This window comes from Delphinapterus leucas, chromosome 3, assembly GCF_059928025.1.
Source record: "Delphinapterus leucas isolate spDelLeu-1000000601 "Yukka" chromosome 3, BTC_Dleu_Yukka2, whole genome shotgun sequence".
Taxonomy (NCBI): Eukaryota; Metazoa; Chordata; class Mammalia; order Artiodactyla; family Monodontidae; genus Delphinapterus; species Delphinapterus leucas.
The window spans coordinates 162,089,664-162,112,458 of NC_143131.1; the positions used below are offsets into that span (position 1 = coordinate 162,089,664).

General features: G+C 39.1%; 1 protein-coding gene across 1 annotated transcript; it reads right to left on the minus strand.

Annotated features, from left to right (window-relative positions):
• Window positions 1–127: 127 nt before the first annotated feature.
• Window positions 128–21,509, minus strand: TRIM58 (tripartite motif containing 58). The gene is made up of 6 exons (XM_022563368.3): window positions 20,660–21,509; window positions 17,444–17,539; window positions 14,302–14,532; window positions 12,392–12,414; window positions 12,195–12,295; window positions 128–8,213 (listed from the first exon to the last, which is right to left on the minus strand). The coding sequence occupies exons 1-6, from the start codon at window positions 21,080–21,082 to the stop codon at window positions 7,624–7,626; spliced, it is 1,464 nt and encodes a 487-aa protein (XP_022419076.1). The 5' UTR covers window positions 21,083–21,509; the 3' UTR covers window positions 128–7,623.
• Window positions 21,510–22,795: the final 1,286 nt, after the last annotated feature.

A 22,795-nucleotide genomic window follows, 5' to 3' on the forward strand; every position in this document is an offset into this window, starting at 1 on the left:
AGAGATCGGGCAATAACCATTCATTCGTCTTATATACATGGGCACAGCTTGGAAGCTCAAAGAATGAACTATTAGGGACTTCCCTGGTGGTCCAGTGGTAAAGAATCCGCCTTACAATGTAGGGGACGTGTGTTCGATCCCTGCTCGGGGAACTGGGATCCCACATGCCACAGGGCAGCTAGGTCTGCACACCACAACTACTGAGCTCGTGCACCTCAACTAGAGCCCGCATGCCGTAAACTACAGAGCCCATGCGCTCTGGAGCCTGTGCGGCACAACTGCAGAGCCCACGCGCCCTGGAGCCTGCGTGCCACAACTAGAGAGAAGCCTGCACACTGCAACTAAAGAGAAACCCATGCACCACAATAAAAAGCCTGCACGCCCCAACGAAAGATCCTGCATGCCTCAACGAAGATCCCGCATGCCGCAACTAAGACACAACACAGCCAAAAATAAATTAAATAAATAAATCTTTTTTAAAAAACAGTGAACAATTAATTGCTTAATGTGGTAGCACAAGTCTTCTCAGCCTCGGGGAAACACCTTCTCTTCATTGCTCAAAGTTAGAAAAACTGAAAGGCGGTAACAAGTGCTAAACTGGAGAGATCTGAGCTCTCCCCCCACACATGGGCAATGACTCATGGAAAGGTCAGGAAATGAATCCAATGACTGACAACTCACAGCTTTTCAGATATGATTTTGCATGAGTTGGAGACAGCAGAGCAGATCACCTGCATTAAGACTATTGATTTGTAAAACATTTAATTTGTGTATTTAGGAAAGTGTGTGCTAACAGTGTACCAAAAGGTAAACTTTATTTTCCCTGTAGATGCTGGTCAGAGTGTGAGCACTGTTGTCCCCAAATGCACCATTCCACCTCAGAAATGCCCACACTCAAACAACAAATCAAAGAAATTATTTTGCATTGGTAAATTTATTGCTTCCTTGTGATTCTTTCTTGTGATTGCTTTCTTGTGATATGAGTTTTATGTATGTATTTGTCTATAGATTTGTGTCTTGGTATATCAGTCATAATCCATAAACTTTCCAAGAGCAAGGAGGATGTTTCTCATTTTCTATTTTTCTATTTCTTTGATGCATTTCCTATGTTTTTTAAACTTAACAAAACAACAAAGAAGTGCAGACTTATGAGTAGAGCTCCTTTTATGGAGGTTCCGAGACCCAGTTTCCAACATGGTGGATGGGGAGGGTCCCCACACCAACAAACCTTGGACAGCAGCAGTGTGTCTAAGAGTACAACTCAATTCTGACACTAACTACCCAGGGAAAGTATCAGATTCCACAGGTTAAGTGTTCAGTCCTATAAGATTTCCTCAACCCCCTAACCACTTCAGAAGCCAGTTGCAAACCCAAGCTGTTACCTGTGCTTCTGACCAGTTGGCTACAGACTGGAGGTTCCATCAATCCCCTCCTTGGACTTCAGATTCTAGCCACAAGTCCAGGTTGTTACCTGTGCTTCTGAGCAACTGGCTATAAATCAGAAGTTCCCATGACCCCCTCCTCAGGTTAGATTAATTTGTTAGAGTGACTCATAGAACACGGAAAAACATTTTACTTACTAGACCACCAGTATATTTTAAAAGGATATAACTCAGGAACAGCCAGATGAAAGAGGTGCATAGGGCAAGCATCTTGGAAGGGCATTCTCCTTGTATCTCTATGTGTTCACTGACCCGGAAGCTCTCCCAACCCTGTCCTTTTGGGGTTTTATGGAGGCTTCATTCATAGATATGATTGATTGATTACATCATTGTCTATTGGCTATTGATTCAACCTCTATCCCCTCTCCCCTACCCAGAGGTCTAGAGGTGAGACTGAAAATTCCAGCCCTCTAATCACATGGTTGTCCATTGGCAACAGTCCCCATCCTTAGGTGCTTTCCGAACTCACCTTGTTAATATAACAAAAGACATCTTTATCACTCTCAGCACTTAGGAAATTCCAAGGGTTTGGGAGCTGTGAGCCAGGAACTGTGGATGAAGACCAACATATGTGAGAAATGTATGTTCAGTCATCTGAATGACCAAACATATATTTCTTACAAGTCACAATATCACAGCTCCTAAATCCAGAAATCTACTCACCGTTTTTACTTGTATGCCACCAGGTATCATTAAAAATCAGAAGCCAAAATGTGTGGATCTAATGGGAGGATTTCCACGGGATTGTGTGATCTCTTCTTCCCTCCTGTGTGCACACAGGTGGTCCAGCCAGGTGCAATTCCAGATGTGGGAGGAAATGAAGGCATTTCTCCTGGTCTTGACCCATTCCTCTATAAATGAGAGGGGCCATGATATTTGTGCAGAGGAGCATATGGCAATGACAGTAAAATGCAGCTCTCCTGAGGAAAGACTGAGAGGGACCCTGATGGTGGTTTGGGTTTCTCAACAGCCCCAAGCTCTGGTGAAACTTCTAAACCCACAGGGGTCATTAGTACATACACTGAGGTGTGCTGTAGGTATACATCACAACAAACTCTATAATCTCCCCTAGGGTCCAGACAGAAAATGAGACCCATGAAAATTTGTCCCTAGATATGGAAAGAATTTATTACTTCATGTAAGTAAAATCAGGGACTCAATCCATTTTTGTTCTATAAACATAAATACTGATGGATCATTTGCTTCCTTACTCTTTTCCCAAGAATTATTATGTAACTAAAAAACAACTGAGGTATAATCAGTCCCATCCCACTTGGAAAGAATCACTTTTTTTCCCCTTAGACCTACTGAAAATGGGGCAGAAGTATTCAGACATTGTTTTATTAAGACTTTTATGTATTAAAAAGAAAGAACCCATTGTCCTATATAGTTGAAAAATTGCTTAGGTGCATTGATCAATTCAAAGTTTATTACTAATTTAAGAAAAAGACAGGGAGAACAATTTTGCTTTATTTAGTTAGTTAGGATTCATACTTTAGTTTCAAAACCTAACTAGAGGGAAATTGAGCAAGTATCATGAACTCCTAATTTATTAGACTGTGTATATATGACTGTGTTTTTAATGCTCTTACAGAGGCATGCCAAGGCTGAAACAGAAAACGAATAATGATAGATAAATGAATACAAATTGAGTCCCTGCAATCAGCCATGCAATATCAGAGAAAAACAGGCTAGCTTGAATCAATTGGCTAAGAGATTTATCAAAATAATTATTGGGTTCTTTGGAATACACACAGTTACAGAGTCAAGGAGTAAAGGAGTAAAAATTTACCATATAGGTAAATGTTTAGAACTTGTAAATTTGTGGAATATGTTTTTTATACAGACATATATACATATATGTGTTTATATGCCAACCGCCTCCATCCTTCCCTGTTATAATAAAAGAGTAAATCCACAGAAGACCCCAGAAGCACACAGAAAACATGCATGGAGGGGTCGGTTCTCGGAGAGCAGACAGATTTAATAAATCCCAGTGTTCCCAATTTCTCTGCCCTTTTGGGGCAATAAGTGTCAAATCACCACTGTAAATTAGCTCAGTTCCTTCTGCCTGCTGATGAAGCTATTTTACTTCCTGTTCCCAGCCAGCCCCACATATCACCCTCCTCCTAGTCCCCTTCCTTCAGGGCCTTTCCATCATGCTAGGATAGCTAGTTTAGTTAGTTAATTCACTTGACAAATCAGTCACATGACTGGGTGGTGGGGAAAATGATCAAATTAGTTATTTGAATAAATCAGCCAGTCTTTTGGTAAACTATAAACATAGCTCTGGAGAGTTACAGCTTCAGAAAAACTAATGTTTGAGAACAACTTTTTAATCATTCTTTATGATTTTAGTCGTTCTTTATAATGATCCGTGCTAGAAAAAAGTCCAGCTGTAACAGAGGGATGCCTGGAAGAAGGGGAGCGATGCTGGGGAGAGCAGACCAAAGACATCCTGTAGGGAGAAGAGGTAGCTCTACCTTGCAGTTAAGATGAAGAGGGGTTCATAAAGCATGAAAGAGTCAATTTCTATAAAAATTTTTATTCCATATAATTTTATATAACGTTCCCCACATTCTTAGTGAGTATGTGAATTTGCATATGGAGTGCACACAAGGCAATGCATGAGTCAAAGGTGTCGTATTGTCATAGGGAATCAAAGCTACAGGAGGCTCAGTGGAACCATTCCTGGGCACAGCAATTCATCATGGCATGAGAATCATTACCTCTATTCAAATTTCCTCTATTCAAATTTAGCCTTCTATTCAAATTTAGCCTTCAAATTTCCTCTACACTTAAGCATTGATTTTACTCATTTAGAACTTGACATTAAGCTTTATGTCAGTGGTAGTCTAGTGATAAATTAATAATAATACCACTATATTACATTTCACAAAATATTTTCAGACCCAGAATTTAATTCTGTCCACAAAAAGTTAATCATTTATTTATTCAACAAGTATGCATTGAGTGATAACCACATACAAACCAGTACTTGAGGTGTTTGAGATATGTCAGATATATCATTATCAATAGACAATGATCCCCCCCTCAGGATGCTTACATTCTATCCAGAAAAGGCAAAAGCAAAAATAAATAAATAAAAATAAACCCAATAAATAGGATAACAATAAAATATATTAGAAGCTGATAAGTACTATATTGAAGAAAAGAGCCTCCATTGGGCCCAGTGAAGGGGAGTGGGAGGGTAAGCTCTGGGTGGGTTCTGGGGTAGGTCAGGTTGTATAGTTCTGAGAAGCTGGATTTGAGCAGCCTTAAAGAAAGAAAGGGAATGAATTAAAGAAGCATCTGGGAAAAGGAAACTGCAGGTAGAAGGCACAGCTGGGAGAAAGGCCCAATAGTATAGGAAGTGCCTGGTGGTGTAAACCCAGCCAGGAGGCCAGAATAGATGGAGAATAATAAAAGGGGAAGTAAGGGGAGGGAGTCAGAATCAGAGTAGGAACTTGTGCTCAGATCTTCTAGGGTCTGAGGGTTTGTTGTAAAGATTTTGGCTATAACTATAAGTTGGATGGAAGGTAGCTGCAATGGTACTACAATCTTGGGTGCTAAAAGGATCAGTCTGGCTGCCGCATTGAGAAAGGACACAGAAGTGGCCGAGGTAAAGCCAGGATTATTGTTAGGAAACTAATGTAATAACCCAGAGGGAGAGGATGGATGTTAAGACGATGGTTTTAGCGGCAGAGTGGTTAGGTTAGCTCTGGCTGAACTCTAGATATATGCTGAAGGTAGAGCCAACAGGGCTTACTGATGGACTAGATATGAGAAAGTAAAATCAAGAAAGGAGTTAGCCAGATTGTTGGCCTGAGTAACTGAAAAAATGGAGTCTTTATCCACTGGAAAAGATTCTGTGTATTGTGTATGAGTGTATGTGTGTGTGTGTGTGTGTGTGTGTGTGTGTATGGAATTGGGAAGGGAAGGAGTAGGGACAATAATAGGAGATGCACAAAGCTTTGTGAAACTTGGAATGCAAGGGATGAAGAAAGATTTAAGTTGGTTTAGTAACTAACATACCTCATGATAAGATGCACATTGGGATAATAGGATTAAAGGGTGACAGTGGAAACTAGGATGTTAGCTTTCTTTGTAGGGAGGAGGCATTCGTGGGATTCCCTTTTCACCCCTTGAAGAGGGTAGCAGGCCTGAGGCCATGAGGCTTCCTTGTCCTGGTGAATGGGTGGAGCCCCTGGGGTGACATGATCTTAGACCAGTGACCCTGTCCCTCTTGATCCCTATGGGGAAGGGGCTCTACTGCTCTGAGTGTATGTTCTCTGTCATGACTCCTCTCATAATTGCTGGCCCTATAGTGACATGGACACTCAAGTGTTACAATAAGTTGCCATGCCTCATTTAAGCCCTGATCATGGGGAAGCACGAACTGAGACCCACTGCATGAGCCAGTTTCTACTTAGTTCATGAACAGAAAAGGCCTAGAGAATTCATGGTATATAAAATATCAACAAGAGGGATGTAAGGGTACATTATTATTACCTCTGTTTCCAAAAGAGACAAAGAGGGGAATTGTTTGTTCATGATCAAACATACATGTATCAAATATGAATATACAGAAATCTTTGTTTAATACAAGGCCCCTTCAATAAAATATGTACAGCCATCTGGAAATACAGTTTGATAAAATTTTGCTATTTCTAAAATTATTATACTCCATAATGTTCCTCCAAATGTAAAAAGTCTGAAAAGAAATATATTAATATAGAAAGAAAACTATATTAGTAATGTTATTGCAAAATATGTGAAAGATTTTAGTCAAAGAAATCTCTATAGATGAGAAAAGCTCCTTAAAAGTCAAGGTAGAGTTAAAGTAGAGGATTAAAGTCTTGGTGGATTATTATCAGGATTAGGTTATCTAAATTTTCTATTAATTAATAATTATTTAGCATTTAAGCATTTTAGCATTTGGTTAGCAATTATTTATTAGACATAGATATAGAGAAAGAAGGTAGCAGAGTTAGCTTTCAATAATTTTTAAGAATTTTGTTGGAAATGTACAGAATATACTTTTAAAATAAGTCAAATATTATTATCATTTCATCATTCTGGTCATTTTTACATTGTATTTAAGTAGTAAAGTTGAATTTAAACCAATCATATAAATCACAACCTTACTTATTTCCCAAAACATTGGGAGGTCAATATCATTGTTCCATGTACAGGAATCATACTAAGTAGCTGAGACTGAGAGAGAGAGGTTGCTTGTTTGAAGTCTTACAACTAGGTAATGACTAGGTCAAAGAACTAGTTGAATCAGAATTCTGAGAAATTTCTACTCTAAAAAATGTATCGATGCTGTACACCTGAAACTTAACACAATACTAACACAAACTAACACAAAGTCAACTATGCTTCAATTAAAAAAAAATGTATCCAAAGATAAAGGAAAAAGTTGTAAGGGATAAGGCATGAGGCTCAGTGATATTAGAATCAGAGGAATGAATTTCATCCTTCTCAAAAATTGACCCCTGAGTGAAGAGGATTTAAAGGGTAATTGAATAGTCATAGGAATCATGAATATATAAAGGAATGGTTCTGAATATATTAATCTAGAAGGTAAATGGAAGGTTAAACAATAAGAGGTATAAAGCAAGAAAAGAAGAAAGAAGCAATAAAGAGCAAAAGTGAGAGAGACAGAGACAGAAAGATGCAGAGGCAGAGAGACGGAGAAGGAGGAGAGAATAAGAGAAGGAAAATAAGGAGGAGGAAAAAGAATTACGGAGCTGATGCTAGAACAATATTGGACTGTTCTGAACCAATTTAAGAATTGCCATTTCTAATTCTTAACATATGGAAGATTGGAATGAAGAGATATTAAAAGGAATGAGACATTAAAATAAATGTATAGATATCTTTGTTTAATATGAGGTCCATTCATTTGAGGAAAACACATCAAGAAAGTATGTAAAGCCATTTGGGAAAAGAGTGGTAAGCCTGCTCCATTTCTAAAATTACTATTCTATACAATCCTTGTCCAAACACAAATATTTTATATTTTCTCTTTTGCCCCTATGGGAAAATGTCCATAGTGACAAGGAATGAAGTGCTGACCTAAATGGGGACATCTGTTGAGCCTTCACATATGTATACCCTCCATTCTACTCCAGGAAACTTTACTAGACTTGGGGTGTATCTTAGCAACAGAATTTTAGGAAGGATCGTCTCTAATGTTAGAAGCAGGGTGAAAATGACCCCTGGATGCCCAATTTTCTAACTCCACTTCTGTCATAGGTGGTAAGATAAGAGGAGTCGTGTCACAAATGAAAAAATAAGGTCGAAGAAAACCAGAGAAAAGGTGATTGAACGTGTAAATATAAGACCCATGTGTGATGTTGTAAAAGGAGATTTCACCTGCTTCATAGTCCAAGAAAATCCCAATGCAGCGAGGCCGTTCCAGGTGGAGGAGAGGAACTGATGGAGAGGCAAGGACCATGTACTCACTCCCTTTCAGTAGCCACATGGCCCAGACCCCGTTCTCAGGAGATGGTGTGGTTTCCCCCTTTCTTGACACTGTGTCTTGACAGACACCTAACCCCCATTCTGCTCTTTCTCCCACCATAACTTCCCAGTAATGCCTCCCTGATGAGAAGTTCTGCAAACCCAGGATACAAGGCCATGTGTCAAATCGCTCAGGGTTGTTGGGGACATCCCTCCATAGTTCTCCATCCTGCACACTGCGCAGGTCAGCAGTCAAGAGGAGGCTAGGATGTGCTGTGGCGGGATCCAGTTTTATGTCAACTGCAGAAAGAATTTTGTGGAACATGTAAAAGAACAGAAAAGACTGGTGAAAACTTAGGAAGCCATGATATTGAGAACTGTCACGCCATTCCTCACTCTCCCTCTAATAACTCCTGGAGATAACAAAATATGTATTTCACCTTGCAGGTCGATGAGTATATGCTTCATTGCTTTTGAGTGTATTCCACTGCTATGTCTGCATAATCCAGGACTCATTACTGCCCCAGTTCAAACATAACCATTGATGATAAGACAAACCATGTGCATGACCATTTAGATTCCTTTTATCTCTATCCAGAGTACTTTGGAAGATCTTTGGTGCTCTTTGGAAGATCTGCATTTAAAATAAAATTTACAGCTCCCTTGGGATTTTTTTTCTCCTCAAAGGCTATAGGAAAAATTCATTGGTATAAAATCCACCACTTTCAAAGCTATGTTACTATGATAGGAAGAATTCTAAGATGAGCCTCATGACCTTCAGACCCTGGTGGTGCTCTCATGATTCTGTTATATTATGTGACAAGAGGGAGATTATCTGAGTGGGTCTAATAAAATCACCTTTTAAAGTCAGAGAGGTTTCTTTGGCTATCAGGCTGCCACCAGAAGTGAAAATCAGAGACATTTGGATTTGATGTGTCATTGCTGCCTTTGAAGATGGAGTGGGCCACAGCTGAGGAGAAGGGTGAGTGACCCCCAACTGATAACCAGCAAGGAGATAGAAATCTCAGTCCCACAACTGCAAGGAACTGCTTTACATCAACAAACTGAATAAGCTTGCAAGTGGGCTCTTCCCTGGATCCTTTAGAGAAGCCCAGCCTGGTCAACACCTTGATTTCTGATCTTATGAAATCTTAAGCAGAGATGCCAGCTGATCCCATGTGGTTATCTGATCTGAAGAACTGTGAGCCAATAAATGGATGTGGTTTTGGGTAGCTAAGTGTGTGGTAATTTGCTATGCAGCAATAGAAAACTACTACTGATACTGTGAAGTCCCAGTGAGATTGATATGAAATTTTATTTGTACATATAATTAATAAATACATCTACAAATGAAATGACCTCAGTGAAGAAGGGAGGATGTAAAATATTCAGTGTCTTTTTTTTTGGTAAACATTCAAAATTAGTAAATTTCATTAATCATATTTTAATTTTTAATATACTAATAACACATACTAAGATGCTGACTGTTATTCTTATTTGTCTCTAAACCACTTCTAACTATCTTTTATTGATACTCAAACCTGAATGGGTCACATAAGTCGTGCATCATCTATACTATCCCATGGAACCCCACCCTCAAGGGTGCCACTATCATCCTCATAGTGTAGATGAGGAGACTCAGAGTCCAAGAGATTATGTGATTTTCCCAAATTATATGACTTTCCTGTCATAAATAATGGGAATTGAAAAGTGGGTCTCCGTGGAATTGTGTTAGGCCTATTTAACAGATGTCATGTCATCATGCATCATTCCCACTCCAGCACACTTACTTGCTCCATTGATAAGAAAATACATCTGTGAAATAGTTGTTAATACATCTATCTCCAGTTCCTCTCCCTACCTCTTCTTTCTTAAACTCAGTTGCTCACCAAGATAGAATAATATCTTAAGCAAACTACTCCTTCTTCCCAGTGCCCCATGCATTGCTAAATGATCAGTCCTTAAAGTTCACCTTAAATGACTTTTCTGTGGCACTCAACACTGTTGAGAATCCTTTTGTCCTGGGAAACTTCACTTCTCTTTCCCAAAGACACCAGTCATCATGCTTTCCCTCCCTCTCCACTGGCCTCCCCTTCTTGGTTTCCTTCGCTGTTTTCTCCTCTTCTCCTCCATCACTGCTATTCGAGAAGCCAATGGTCTCAGGATTGGGACCTCTTGCCTCTTTCTCAGATCACTTCTGATGTGTTCTGGGGCTGGCAGGCACATTGCATCCATTAAATTCCATTCATATGCTTACTAATTCCAAATATATATATATATAGCCTAGACTTTTCTCCTGGAACTCCATATTTGTAAATTCATCTGTGTACCTGACATCAACATTTGGATATTTAACATTCATCACAGCATTGATGTGTCTAAAAGCCATTTCCCTTTTTCTGCCTCACCTGCAGCTTTACCTGTCAATGTAAACAGCAATTTCATTACCCAATTCTGGAGATTTAAACCTTGGAATCATTCACGACTTTTCTCCTTCTCTGACACCTCATATCTAATCCAAGAGCAGATCTTGCCAGCTTTGCCTTCAAAATACCAAGATTCTGTCCATTTCTCTGCACCTCCAGTACTACTACCCTTGTCCAACGGACAATCGTCTCTGATTGGATTATTACAACGGATCCTAACTGGCTTTCCCACATCAAGACTTTCCCCTCTGTAATTTATTCTCAATAAAGCACACAGAGTGATCGCCACAAAACATTAATCCAATCATCCTATTCCTCCATTTACAGCTTTCAACTGATGTTCTATTTCACTTGGAGGTAAAGCATTGCTCACAGTGGCCTGCCTGTTGGGTCCTGTGCTACTTGGACTTTTCTTGGCCTCCCCAGCTCTCCCCTCACTCACTCCACCACAGCCGCACAGAACTCCTCATAGCTCCTGGAATGCATCTTCCATATTTCCATCTCAGGCCTTGACACTCATTTCTGATGTCTGGAATGCTTTCCTCGATGATCAAATTCCAAATTAGATGCCCTAACCCCAGAACTTCCAGCCACCCTTAATTTATTCTTTTTTTCAATATTCTGTATCATCTTCTAACATTCTGTGTATTTTGCATAATTTAAGCAAATATATGCAACATGAAGCTGTAGATTTGTAAGTTGATGTTATTGTTCAATTTTATATTCTAATGTTTAGAAGAGTTGCTGTCATAAAGTACACAATATTTGTGGAATTGATTAGTTAATTCAGTAAAAATAAGTGGGAATATGGAGACGCTGATTATGAGAGTGTAGTAACTTGCAACATTTCATGCAGTTAGTACATATTACTTTGCCCATCAGAACACTGATTAAATCATTGAACAGGACTGATAAGATGGGTTTTCTCATCATGGGACAAAGTGGTTTCCCTGTAAGTAATAAAGCCACTATTTAGCCACTGTCTGTTTTCATTACTTGGTATAAATTGAATATAGAAAAGAAATTAAAAGTATTGAACCGTTACTGTTTAAAAAAAACAACATAATAGGACCAAACAAACTAATTATAACACCACAGAGCCTACAGAGGGTACTTAAATATAACTGACTGAATATTTTTGGCTTTATTAACTATCTAATTTAAGAAATTCATCAAATTGCCAGATAATAAAATAATCCAAACCTTATATTATTTGATACACTGCAATGCTTTCATATATTGATGATTTTCTGTTTTCAAATGTTTCATTTTGTCCTCCAAACAATACAATTTTTTAGCATTTTATAAACAAGGAAATGGAGATTGATTAGAACTAATGTTACTTATATCACAGCTAATATCACTTTCAAGCCCACCATTCTAACCAAATGTAGCTTATGTGGGTGTCAGTGACTCTGATATTCTTTCAGACTATTCAGAAGTATCTCAACATTCTGTTTTTTTTATTCTGAGCACGGTGCTCTCTCCCTTCCTCCCTTGTAGTTTGGCATAAACGTGTGACTCACTTCTATCAATAAAATCTTCAGGAAAGCCCTGTGTGCCACTTCCGAGTAGTGCATGATTCATCATAATCTTGCCCTTTTCCATGGCTACCAGCAACAGGAAGGAGGTGGGGCTCTGTCTGCACGGGTCCCCAGAGTGAGATTATGTGAAATTAAAGCCTCCACAATCTAGTAATCAACCTAAAACATGATCTCGAAATAAAACCTTTCTGATTTTAGCCACTAAACTTTGGGTTCTGTTTGTTACTATAGCCTGACTGGTACAGTAACAAATTGCAATAAGAGCCAAATTCCAGGTGTCATAGTTCCTCGAGCTCTAAAATGCAGCCTACCTTGGAACTTTCTCAACATTTCCCTCATCCCAGGGATGCGACACATTGTCTTCAGCTCCATGGGGATGGTCTCCAGATCCAGCCGTGTGACACTCTTACTTCTGAGAAGAGCGCAGAACCCACAGTTCTCAGTAGGGTTATCCACCAACCTCCCCAGCCTCTCCCAACCCATTCTTTGATTCAGAAAGTAAACATACCGGCTCAAGGCTCCTCCCGCACCCTGAAAGTGAAAGAGAAACAAGTAGGTGTGAGTTAGACCTCTGAACTGCTTTTGACAGACTGGGGACACACCATGAACATCTCTTTAGGAATTATTGGAAATCATTAACTATTAAGGTAAAACTATAAGAAACATGACTCTCTCTTAATAAAAGCTAAAAACAGGCTGTTGTTGAGTTTTCTCATGAATTTAAAATAATATAATCAGTTTGCCTCTATTAAAATAAAATCAGACCACACAAAGTTTAGGTTAATTCCTATAATATCTATTGGTTTAACTATTTTCTGAATTGATAATTCTGACATTTCAATATTTTAGTAAAGAGTTACATTCTGTGAATGCAATTAGGGTAAAAACAGATTCTGAGTATCTTCAGAATTTATTTGAGTAACAGTGAAAGGTTAGACATAAAATGTTGCTCTCAATGTCCTTTTAAGAAAACCCTAAATTCCTCATTCTTTGAACCAACATACCATGTCTAAATTACCTAAGTGGATAAAAATAGAAGTCATTAATATCTAGCAACATTTTATCTCAAAGTAGATTACTAAATAAATCACCTGCATTGCATTTCCCCTCTCCCTCTAAAAAATAGCCACCTGTCAGATTAATTTTGACAGGGCATAAAAACAGGGAAATGATTAGCTTTACTTTTCATCAGAATGACAGGCCTTGTTTTTGGCCATTGCTGGTGAAATACAGCTTACTGGTACTGAGAAAGAAAGGGAAAAGAGGGTATAAAAATGAAACTAAATTATTTGAGAATATATTCCCCCTAAGATTTATAAGACATTTAAACATTTCTTCAGTGATAATAAATGATAACTTTATATACATTGTGTTTTGAGATATGGTAAGGTGAGACAATGAATATTATTGAAAATGCCAGAGTTCTTGTGTTTATTTACCGTCTGAAATTTAGAAAATTTATTCCTTTCTGACAGTTTGCTCACTAGGAAGTGGGCATAGCAATACTAATAAAAATAATAACAACACTAATAACAACAACACAAGTTTTACTGATATATAGATATATTGAAGACAAAATGGGACAAATTAAATAAAAATGTTTTGTAAATGCATTCATTTAATGACCCCCCACTCCGTAACCAGTGCTATTTATCAGAGTACTTGTATGAGGATAGGAATTACTTAGTTCAGAAATCCCTAAATGAGGCACTGGGGATGAGATACAATGAAGCGTGCCCAGAAAATTTCTATTGCAGTGAGTTCTATCATGATAGCATGCATCCAGCAACAACGATGACTTTCTCAGTTCACTTGGGATTTAATGCCTTCAAGGAGGGTTAAAAGGAAATATTTCCTTTTCCCTGTTATTTGTCTCTTTGCTCTATAATCTCAAATATAGCGTGGGCAAGCTGCATGGAGCCCAGGCAATCTCTCCCTACCACACCTGGAATAGTCATGCAATATGGGCTAGAAAATTAGCATTTGTCTTAGAAATTAACGTGCGAATTTCAAGGTGGACAATTTAAAATATTACTCATACTTTTGGCTATTGACATTTAAATGGGTTAACAAGACTTTTTTGGATTGACCATCACTGAAATACAGCAATATCATCATTGACCGATTTTGAGGTTACAGATTGTCCTTTTCCTGTTTAATCATATGTAAATCATTAAATTGATTTTAGTTTTAAAAATATTTAAGTTTTGTCTTTAGTATGAACTATTTTATATGATTCTCTAGGGTCCCTTCAGATTCTGATGCTAGGATTAAGAATTAAGATGTTTTCCAAGTAAATTCTAGGGTGCCCTTTCCCTAAAGATCATAAATGCTTAAGCTGTTTGCCTCTGAAAGCTGCTATTTGTCCCCTTGTTCTCAAGTCTACCCATCCCTCCCCTCCCAGGCACCCAGCCCCACCTCCAGCAGACCCAGGGCTGGGCGCTGGCACCTCTCCTCCAGATCCTCTGCCAGATCCTTCAAGGCCCTGCTCTGCTGAACCAGCCGGTTCTTGCTCTCCCGCAGTCTCTGCAGGGTGGCTCGCTCCTCCTCCTCCAGTCTTCTAAGCTGCAGTTGCTCCTCCAGGGCTAGTAAGCCACGATACTTTTCAAACTCCAACCTGAAGCGTTGCCTCTGCGTTTCCACTTTCTCCTGGAGTGACACAGTGCATCGAATGATCAGCAGCTGGGGCAGAGCATTTGGCCTCCACCCTCACGGATGGGCTGACGAAGCTGGAGAAGGCAATGTCTGGAGTGATCTCATCTTCATAACTCTATGAACGGACCCACTGCATTCTAACAACATGCAGAAGCCAGAGACTGCTCATGAGAAGTGGCCTGCTAGAGTTTTCAAACTTAAGAGTTTGAGAAATACTGTTGGATTTGGGATCCCATTTCCCTGGACTTGAGGACCAGGCACTTTCATATTCAAGTTTCAGTACCATATACAAAATGGGGGAAAAGAAGGGTCTGGGAATTAGAGTTTAATATCAAACTGTTGAGCACAGTGACTGATATAGAGTAGTTGCTCAATAGAAGTGAAAATTTACTATTAGTCACTGGAATGAGAACTGTGTGGAGATAACTGAATTATGAGGAGAGATTAGGGAGACCTGGATTTGTAAACGTGAATAAGAAAACGTTTATAGAGATTAGAAAATATTCCTCAATAATGTGGTAATCATGAAACTATAAGGCTCACATTCTCTGCAGAGCCAAGAAAGAAAGAAGTTATTCTCAGGTCACTTATTGCACAGGTTCAGGGAATTCATCTTGATTTCTACCCAAATCTCACCTCTATAATTTTTTAATAGACCTAAGGAACACATTTCGATACAGCATTAATATATCTAAATTTTATTCTCTGGAGACTGGTGTGTGGAAAAGTAGCTTTAAACTAAGAATAAGAGGCAAATTGCCCTCCCATAGTCTCTCCACATTTTGAATTCTCTGGTCCATTATTAAACATTATACCATTTTGGTTCAATTTAAGAACACAAGCTAGTGCCTTTAAAAGAATTCTAATAACGATTTTCCTCAAATTTCATAAGATTCAACTCTTTCCTCCAGTTTCCCATTTCTACCTCCTTCTGCCACTTTCTAAACAACTAGATTCATATAATTCTGACCTCTTTAAAGTCAACCAACTGTGAATTCCATATTCTGATCTGAAAGGTACAACTCATTGAATTTCTCCCCCACTCTCCATGTTGGAGGCTGTGCTATTGAGGAGTGGTGCTAATAACTCAGTCATTGAAAAACAGTGGAATTATATTTGGGTCATAAGAGATAACATGGTCCAGAGGGTTTTAGTTGCAATTCACTCTTCTCTCATATCATCCTTCTGAGTACTACAATTATATCTACAGATACAGAAAGGCTAAGGGTTTTCACAGAATTTAGAGTTTATTTAAGCCCATGCTTGTTGCTTTTGGCTCACATAGATACATTTTCAAAGCTAAAAATCATGCTAGTTTATTTGGCCTAGGACAGGGATCTTAGAATCATCTCTACTTTAGAATAATCAGCGGAGGGTTCAAAAAATGAAGGAACCCGTATCTCAGATATGGAATTTCTGATTTTGTAAATTTGTGGTCAGGTCAGGATTAAAAACAACTGACTTGGATTGTTAGCATAAAAAGAATAAAAATTATCAATAAACATCACTATCAATAAACTTTACATATAATATACATAACTATGGGAAAAGATAAGACTTATCACAGAAGAAAAATATAGCAAAAATAATCCTTATGAAAATATTGTCAGAAAACAGAGCACAAGACAAAATTTTTGAGAAAAGAAGAAAGAATTATAAAAATAAAAGGGTTCCTTGGAGAAGGACAGAGAAGAGAAATATTCTATAAAATAGATTCTATATCTGTTATATACATATTATATAAATAAAAACACCTATGTAATTTCCATATACAGCTTCTCAATATTGACCCTCTTGACATTAGACCAGGTGATTCTTTGCTGTGATTTTTTTGGGGGAAAGGTGACTGTCCTGTGCATTAGGGTGTCTAGCAGCATTTCTGGCCTCTACACATGAGTTGCTAGTAGAGCACCCACCCTCTCCCAGTTGTGACAACCAAAAACATCTACACATATTACAAAATATCTCTTGGAAGGCAGCACTGCGCCAGGTTCAGAATCACTCTGTGTATGTTTGTGTGTGTGTATGTATAAATAGGTAAGAGAAAAAAAGAGCTCATGAGGGGCTTCCCTGGTGGTGCAGTGGTTAAGAATCCACCTGCCAATGCAGGAGACATGGGTTTGAGCCCTGGTCCAGGAAGATTTCACATGCCATGGAGCAACTAAGCCCATGCACCGCAACTACTGAACCTGTGCTCTAGAGCCCGCGAGCCACAACTACTGAGGCCGTGTGCCACGACTACTGAGGCCTGCATGCCTAGAGCCCATGCTCCGCAACGAGAAGCCACTGCAATGAGAAGCCCGCACACCGCAACAAAGAGTAACCCCCACTTGCCACAACTAGAGCTGTGCCCATGCACAGCAACAAAGACCCAACACAGCCATAAATAAAGAAAGAAAGAAGTAAATAAAAAGAGAGCTGATGAGGTATAATAAAGATAAAAAATATTTATGGATGACTGAAAAAGACTGAAAATTCAGACTGTCTTTCTATATGTAAGATGATGACTATTGACCTGTATTTCATATATATAAGTGATGTGAAATATTTACTATTTCATTCATCTAACAAATGTATATTTTTTAAACTAGTACTGACAGTACAAAACTCTGTTCTAGGTGATGCAGTGAGTTAAGATGAGTAAAATCAAGTGAGTGAGTAAGATCAAGATCAGTAAAGTTTATTTACAATTTGGATTGGGGTCATATTAACAGAGATAAAAAGAACACAACTGTACAATATAATTTGAGGGGATGAGGTGATCCAGGGTGAAACTGAGATTTTTTTTCTTGAGTACCCATGTAGATGGAACAAAAGTGCTGGAGTGCTGGTGGAAGAATGATTTGGTGACCAAAATTTGGATCCTTCAAATAGGCTAGCCTCCTGAACCCCAATATTCTCTCACCTTCCAAATGACAGTTTTCCTTCCCACACTGGCCTCCTGAGTCAAGGCTTCCTCCATCTCTTTCCTCACATGTTCCTGGGCCATCTGGAGCTTTACCTGTTTGGGAAGATATGCGGCAGCCATTACAGATACCCTCATTCAGTACTTAATATTGACTGGGTATGGGGGGAAATACAAAGATCAGCTAAAACAGGCCCTAGAAAACATATAAAAATGTTCGACCTCGTTAATAACTGTTAAACATAAATATGTTTTTAAATGTTGATGCCAGATGGAATCAAAGATGTATCTAAAAGTGTGTTCATTGTATTTTAAATAGTAAAACTGTAATTAACCAAAGTGTTAAAAATACGGGAGTGAGAAAATTTTATTTTCACAGGACGGAATTAAAATAAGGCGTTGCAGAATATTTAATGACAAGAAATACAAGTATAAAGAAAATTAAAATAAGTATACTTCATGCAACTTTGCACCAAGTTTGAAAAATAAAAATGCTTATGATGAATATATAAAAACTAGGCAGAGACCAATGAAAATATATTCAATAAACAAAATCTCATATACTAATTCTTGGTTGAAAAGTGATGCTATTCCTTATATCTATATATTTCAACTGCTTACAGTTATTTATTACTTTATAATCAGAAGTGTATTTATTATATTTGGCAGAAGAAAACTTGTAAGTTAATATTTACTACATGAAAAAGAAATACAGAATGTCATAAATCTTACAAGGGGTAGAAAAATAATTTAATGAAAAGTAAATCTCTTTCAACCCTAGGACTCCTGCTAGAGGTAAACGCATGTATTTTATTTACAAAGAACACACACAAAGATAGACACATACACACATTTTAAAACTCTTCTCAAAATCATTCAATAAGTCTCAGAAAAAACAAAACAAAAACAAAAACTAGCAAACAAAAAATGAAATTCTTCCCAAAGTCACTGAACAAGTCCTACGCATCAAGGTTGTTCTTTTTTAAAGATAATATTCTAAGGTAGAGCACATAAAATAGCAGTAGAATCCATGGAGGCATTTAAAATCCATGGAGGCATTTAAAAATGAAGAAACTAGCAATTTTTTTAGTGTTTGGAAGGAATAGAATACTTCAACACTTATGGACAAAAGAAATTGTAAGCAAAAGCAAGGAGGTAAAAACCTGTGGCATGTTTGGGGACAACAGTAATTAGGCTAGTTTTGCTGGATCGAATGATTGGTTTAGACAAGAGCTATAGTAAGAAAACTTAGGGCCTTAGAATGTCTTGATTGATAGGCTAAGGAGTTTAGAAGATATTTATTTGGTATTTAGTTGAAGAGCTACTGAAATAGAGAAAACTTCCTTAGAAATATGACATTATCCATGCAATATATAGTACCTTATGGATTAAAAGAAAAAAAGGGCAGGAACATATTTCAAAAGTCTAGCTAGAAAGTAGCTAGCAACTGAATTCTGCAGAAGACAACCAAAATCAAGAAGAAACACTAAGAAAGCTATTTCTTGGTAGGTCCAGAGGGAAGTTGAGGGAAAAAAAATCACAAACCTTGATTTAGAACAATCAAAGTTAAAATAATAATTATTACTAATTATTTTGTTATTATAAATTATAGTACATAATATAAATATACAAAATATTATAAATTATACATTATTAATAATAATTTGTTAATTAAATTTATTATTATTTTAGAAAGTTGATATTTGCACTTTATTTCATCGTGATAGTACTTCAGGTAAAGGTCGATAGATTAAAGATGACTTTAACCTCCTTTGTGCTAGCAGCCGTTCCAGATATTCAGAATTTAAATGTGTTCAGGATATGTCTAAAAACTTTAGATGAGCACCAGCAGGGAGAATCTTATTCATAGGGTTTCACAGATGCCACTTTTGTGGGCCAGGTACTCCAATATGAGTCACCTTTTCATTGAGGATGCTCACATCATAAGTCCACAAATACGTGTTGAATAGAGAAGGGCCTGTGTGCTTAGCTACTGGATTTCTACTTCAGAGTAACATGCATTGGCAGGCTTTAAAGGTGATCAGAGCCCTGTGCCCATCCAGAAACTATTCTTAGCAAATGTTCAAACATGAAGGTTGCTTTATGCGCCCCAATGCTCACTGCAGCACTTTTACAATAGCCAAGACATGGAAACAACCTAAATGTCCATTGACAGATGGACGGATAAAGAAGATGTGGTACATATATACAATGGGATATTACTCAGCCATAAAAAAGCATGAAACAATGCCATTTACAGCAACATGGATGGACCTAGAGATTATCATACTAAGTGAAATAAGTCAGACAGAGAAAGACAAATATCATATGGTATCACTTATATGTGGAATCTAAAAAAATGATACAAATGAACGTATTTACAAAACAGAAATAGGCTCACAGACTTCAAAAACAAATTTATGGTTACCAAAGTGGAAAAGGGCGGGGGAGGGATAAATTAGGAGTTTGGGATTAACATATACACACTACTACATATAAAATAGATAATCAACAAGGACCTACTGCATAGCACAGGGAACTCTACTCAATATTCTGTAATAACCTATATTGGAAAAGAATCTGAAAAAGAAGGGAGATATGTATATATATAATTGAATCACTTTGCTGTACACCTGAAACTAACACAACATTGTAAATCAACCATACTCCAAAATAAAATAAAAGTTTTTTAAAAATGAAGGTTGTTTTGGTGACAATATTAATTAACATAGAGATAAACACTATGCAAAAGCAAGACATTATACAAATGATAGTTATTCGGAAGTGTTTCCAATAACTATGTGCACCTGTAACTAAGAGCCCATTGGACACCACAGCCCTCTACACCAGAGCTCTAGCTGTGGAACCCAGATTATCAACATCAGGAAAATTAAGACCAGCATGAAATTAAACGTCGAGGGAGAATTTCATGGGAGAGGAGGGCAACCTAAAATAATGGTATGTCTGAGCTCCTGAACAGGGGTCCCTAAAGGTGGGGTGTGCACGGAGCAAAGGCATGGAGACCTCAAGGTGAATGTGAGCCAGGAGGGTGGTTGGTGCGGAGGGCACAGGTCATTCAGATCAGGTGGTAGCATTTGGCTCTGTCCCTAGCAAGGCACTCTTCACACCTCTGACTCAGTCGGCTCCTCTGTTACAGATCAGCATTTCCAGACCCAGGAATCGTGGCCCTCCACGTGCCATGGTAACACCTCTCACCTGGTAGCACCTGGCGGCCTCCTGCAGCGGTGTTGTGCGGTGGCTCCTGTGCTCTGGGGTGGTGTCACAGACCCAGCACAGAGCCTCCTGGTCCTCCTCACAGAAGCGGCTCAGCTCCTCGCCATGCCTCACACACAGGCGCGCCCCCGAGGGCCCCGCGCCGAGCCCCAGCTGCCGCACGCTGTCCACCAGGCTGGCCAGCTGCCTGTTGGGGCGGAAGCTCTCCAGCCTGAAGGGAAGCCGGCACTGCGGACAGGCATAGAGGCCGCTCTGTGCACTGTCGGACTTCTCGCAGAACTCGGAGATGCATCTGAGGCAGAAGCTGTGGCCGCAGTCCACACTGACCGGTTTCTGCAGGAAATCCAGGCACACTGGGCACCTAGCCTCCTCGCACAGCCGCTCCCCGGGCCCCCCCGAGGCCATGGCCGGCCGGGCCTCGCCCGGCCCTGCTGATAGCAGAGCCGCCTTCCCCAGCTGCCTGCTCTATCTCCCCTGGTGGTCTGGCACAGAAGGGAGGAACCCCACAGCATGAGAAACAGACCCAAGATGGGTTTTATCCGCTGGCCAGAGTCCAAATGAGCTACTCCCAGGGAAAAGTTGTAACTCAGGCACCCTCAACCACAAGGATAAAATTAACATTCTAGTTACCCTAGCCTCCTAGGAAACTGATCATTTCTAACGGAATCCCTCATAGTATACCTTATTGGAACCCGAATTCTCATGTTTTCACTGTCAGTAAATTTGGAGAATTGCTTAGCTCCTTCCTTCCATTATTTTCTAACTACCCCATGACCTTCTTATCCTTATACGGCATAATGAGTTCTTAAAGTTTTTTTTTTTTTCCAAACTTTATTTTTTCTACCTCCTGTTAATTAACCCATGATAAAAAATTTGGGTAGGTGGGTTGATAGGGAGATCCAAAAAAAATGTGTGTATAATAATGATGGGTCTATAGCCCAACAACAATGCAAAGCATTTAAATAAATACCTGGCCCAGTTCAGTGAGTCCTATAATGACTGCACACATGTTGTGATTGTTGCAAAGCATATCTTGGAGGTGGCAAAGCTGTAGGTTAAGGCATTGGTTATAAGAAATAATTCAAGCATATGTGGCACCTGTGAGGTGGCGAAGGCTGAGAAAGATATAGAAGAAGAGAGATGATTTGACAGAAAGGGTGTGATCCCTACTTGGGATGAATATGGTGAGATCATTAGGTCAGCCAGAAAGTAGACAAATGTGGAAAGTGTCTGTCATCTGCACAAAATGTAATTTTCATTTTGTTGAGTTTGAAGCAAAGATGCGCATGGCATGCCTGTAGCAAATCCTTCAGTCCTTCAATATGTGTTCCTCAGCACAAACTGCAAGTCTCAGACACAAGGGTAAGCAAAAGACAAATGACCCAGCTCTCAAGGGAACCATCAGGAGAACTCATAAAAGTATAAACTAATACCTGGGAGAAAGGACACTCACCAGTGCTGCAAGAATATAACAGGGCTTTGAACTAGCCTGTGGGGTTGGAGTTTGGCCCTTGGGAGTCTCTGAGTTAATAACTGAAGGGTGACTACAGGCTGAGCATAGGAAGGGGACTCTATCAAGCAGAACAGTCAGAGGGCACAGGGTACACAAGATGAACTGCTGCTGGAGGGAGCAGGTTTGCCCCAGGACATGAGGCAGCCAAGCAGGCTGGTATGTGTTAGAGGTGAGGATGAGTGGCAGTGGATAAGGTCCCAGTGGGAGGCAGGGACAGATGACTCAGGTCCTTGCAGCTCCTGTGTGGTTTGTGGGTCCTTATTCTAAGGCCCAGGGCTTGGCCTGGAGCTTTGGTGGAGGGCAGGGCCTAAAGGGTTTTGAAGTTGTCTACCTAAAGGTTAGGTGGATAATTAAAACAGAGAGATTCTTTGAGAACAAGAAGAGACAGTTATGAGCAGAACATCAAAGATGTGAATTTAGAAAAGAAAGGAAAAGGGCAAAAGTCTCAACAATAGAAAAGCAGACCCTGGTCCCAGGCTGAAGACTGTGCCACTTGCTAGATAAGGGGCTTTAGACAAGTTTCTCTACCAAACTTCCTTTAAAATATTAGGACATTGTTAGTGCCACTCCTACAGGGCTGTTCAGAGGATTGAATAAGCTAATAG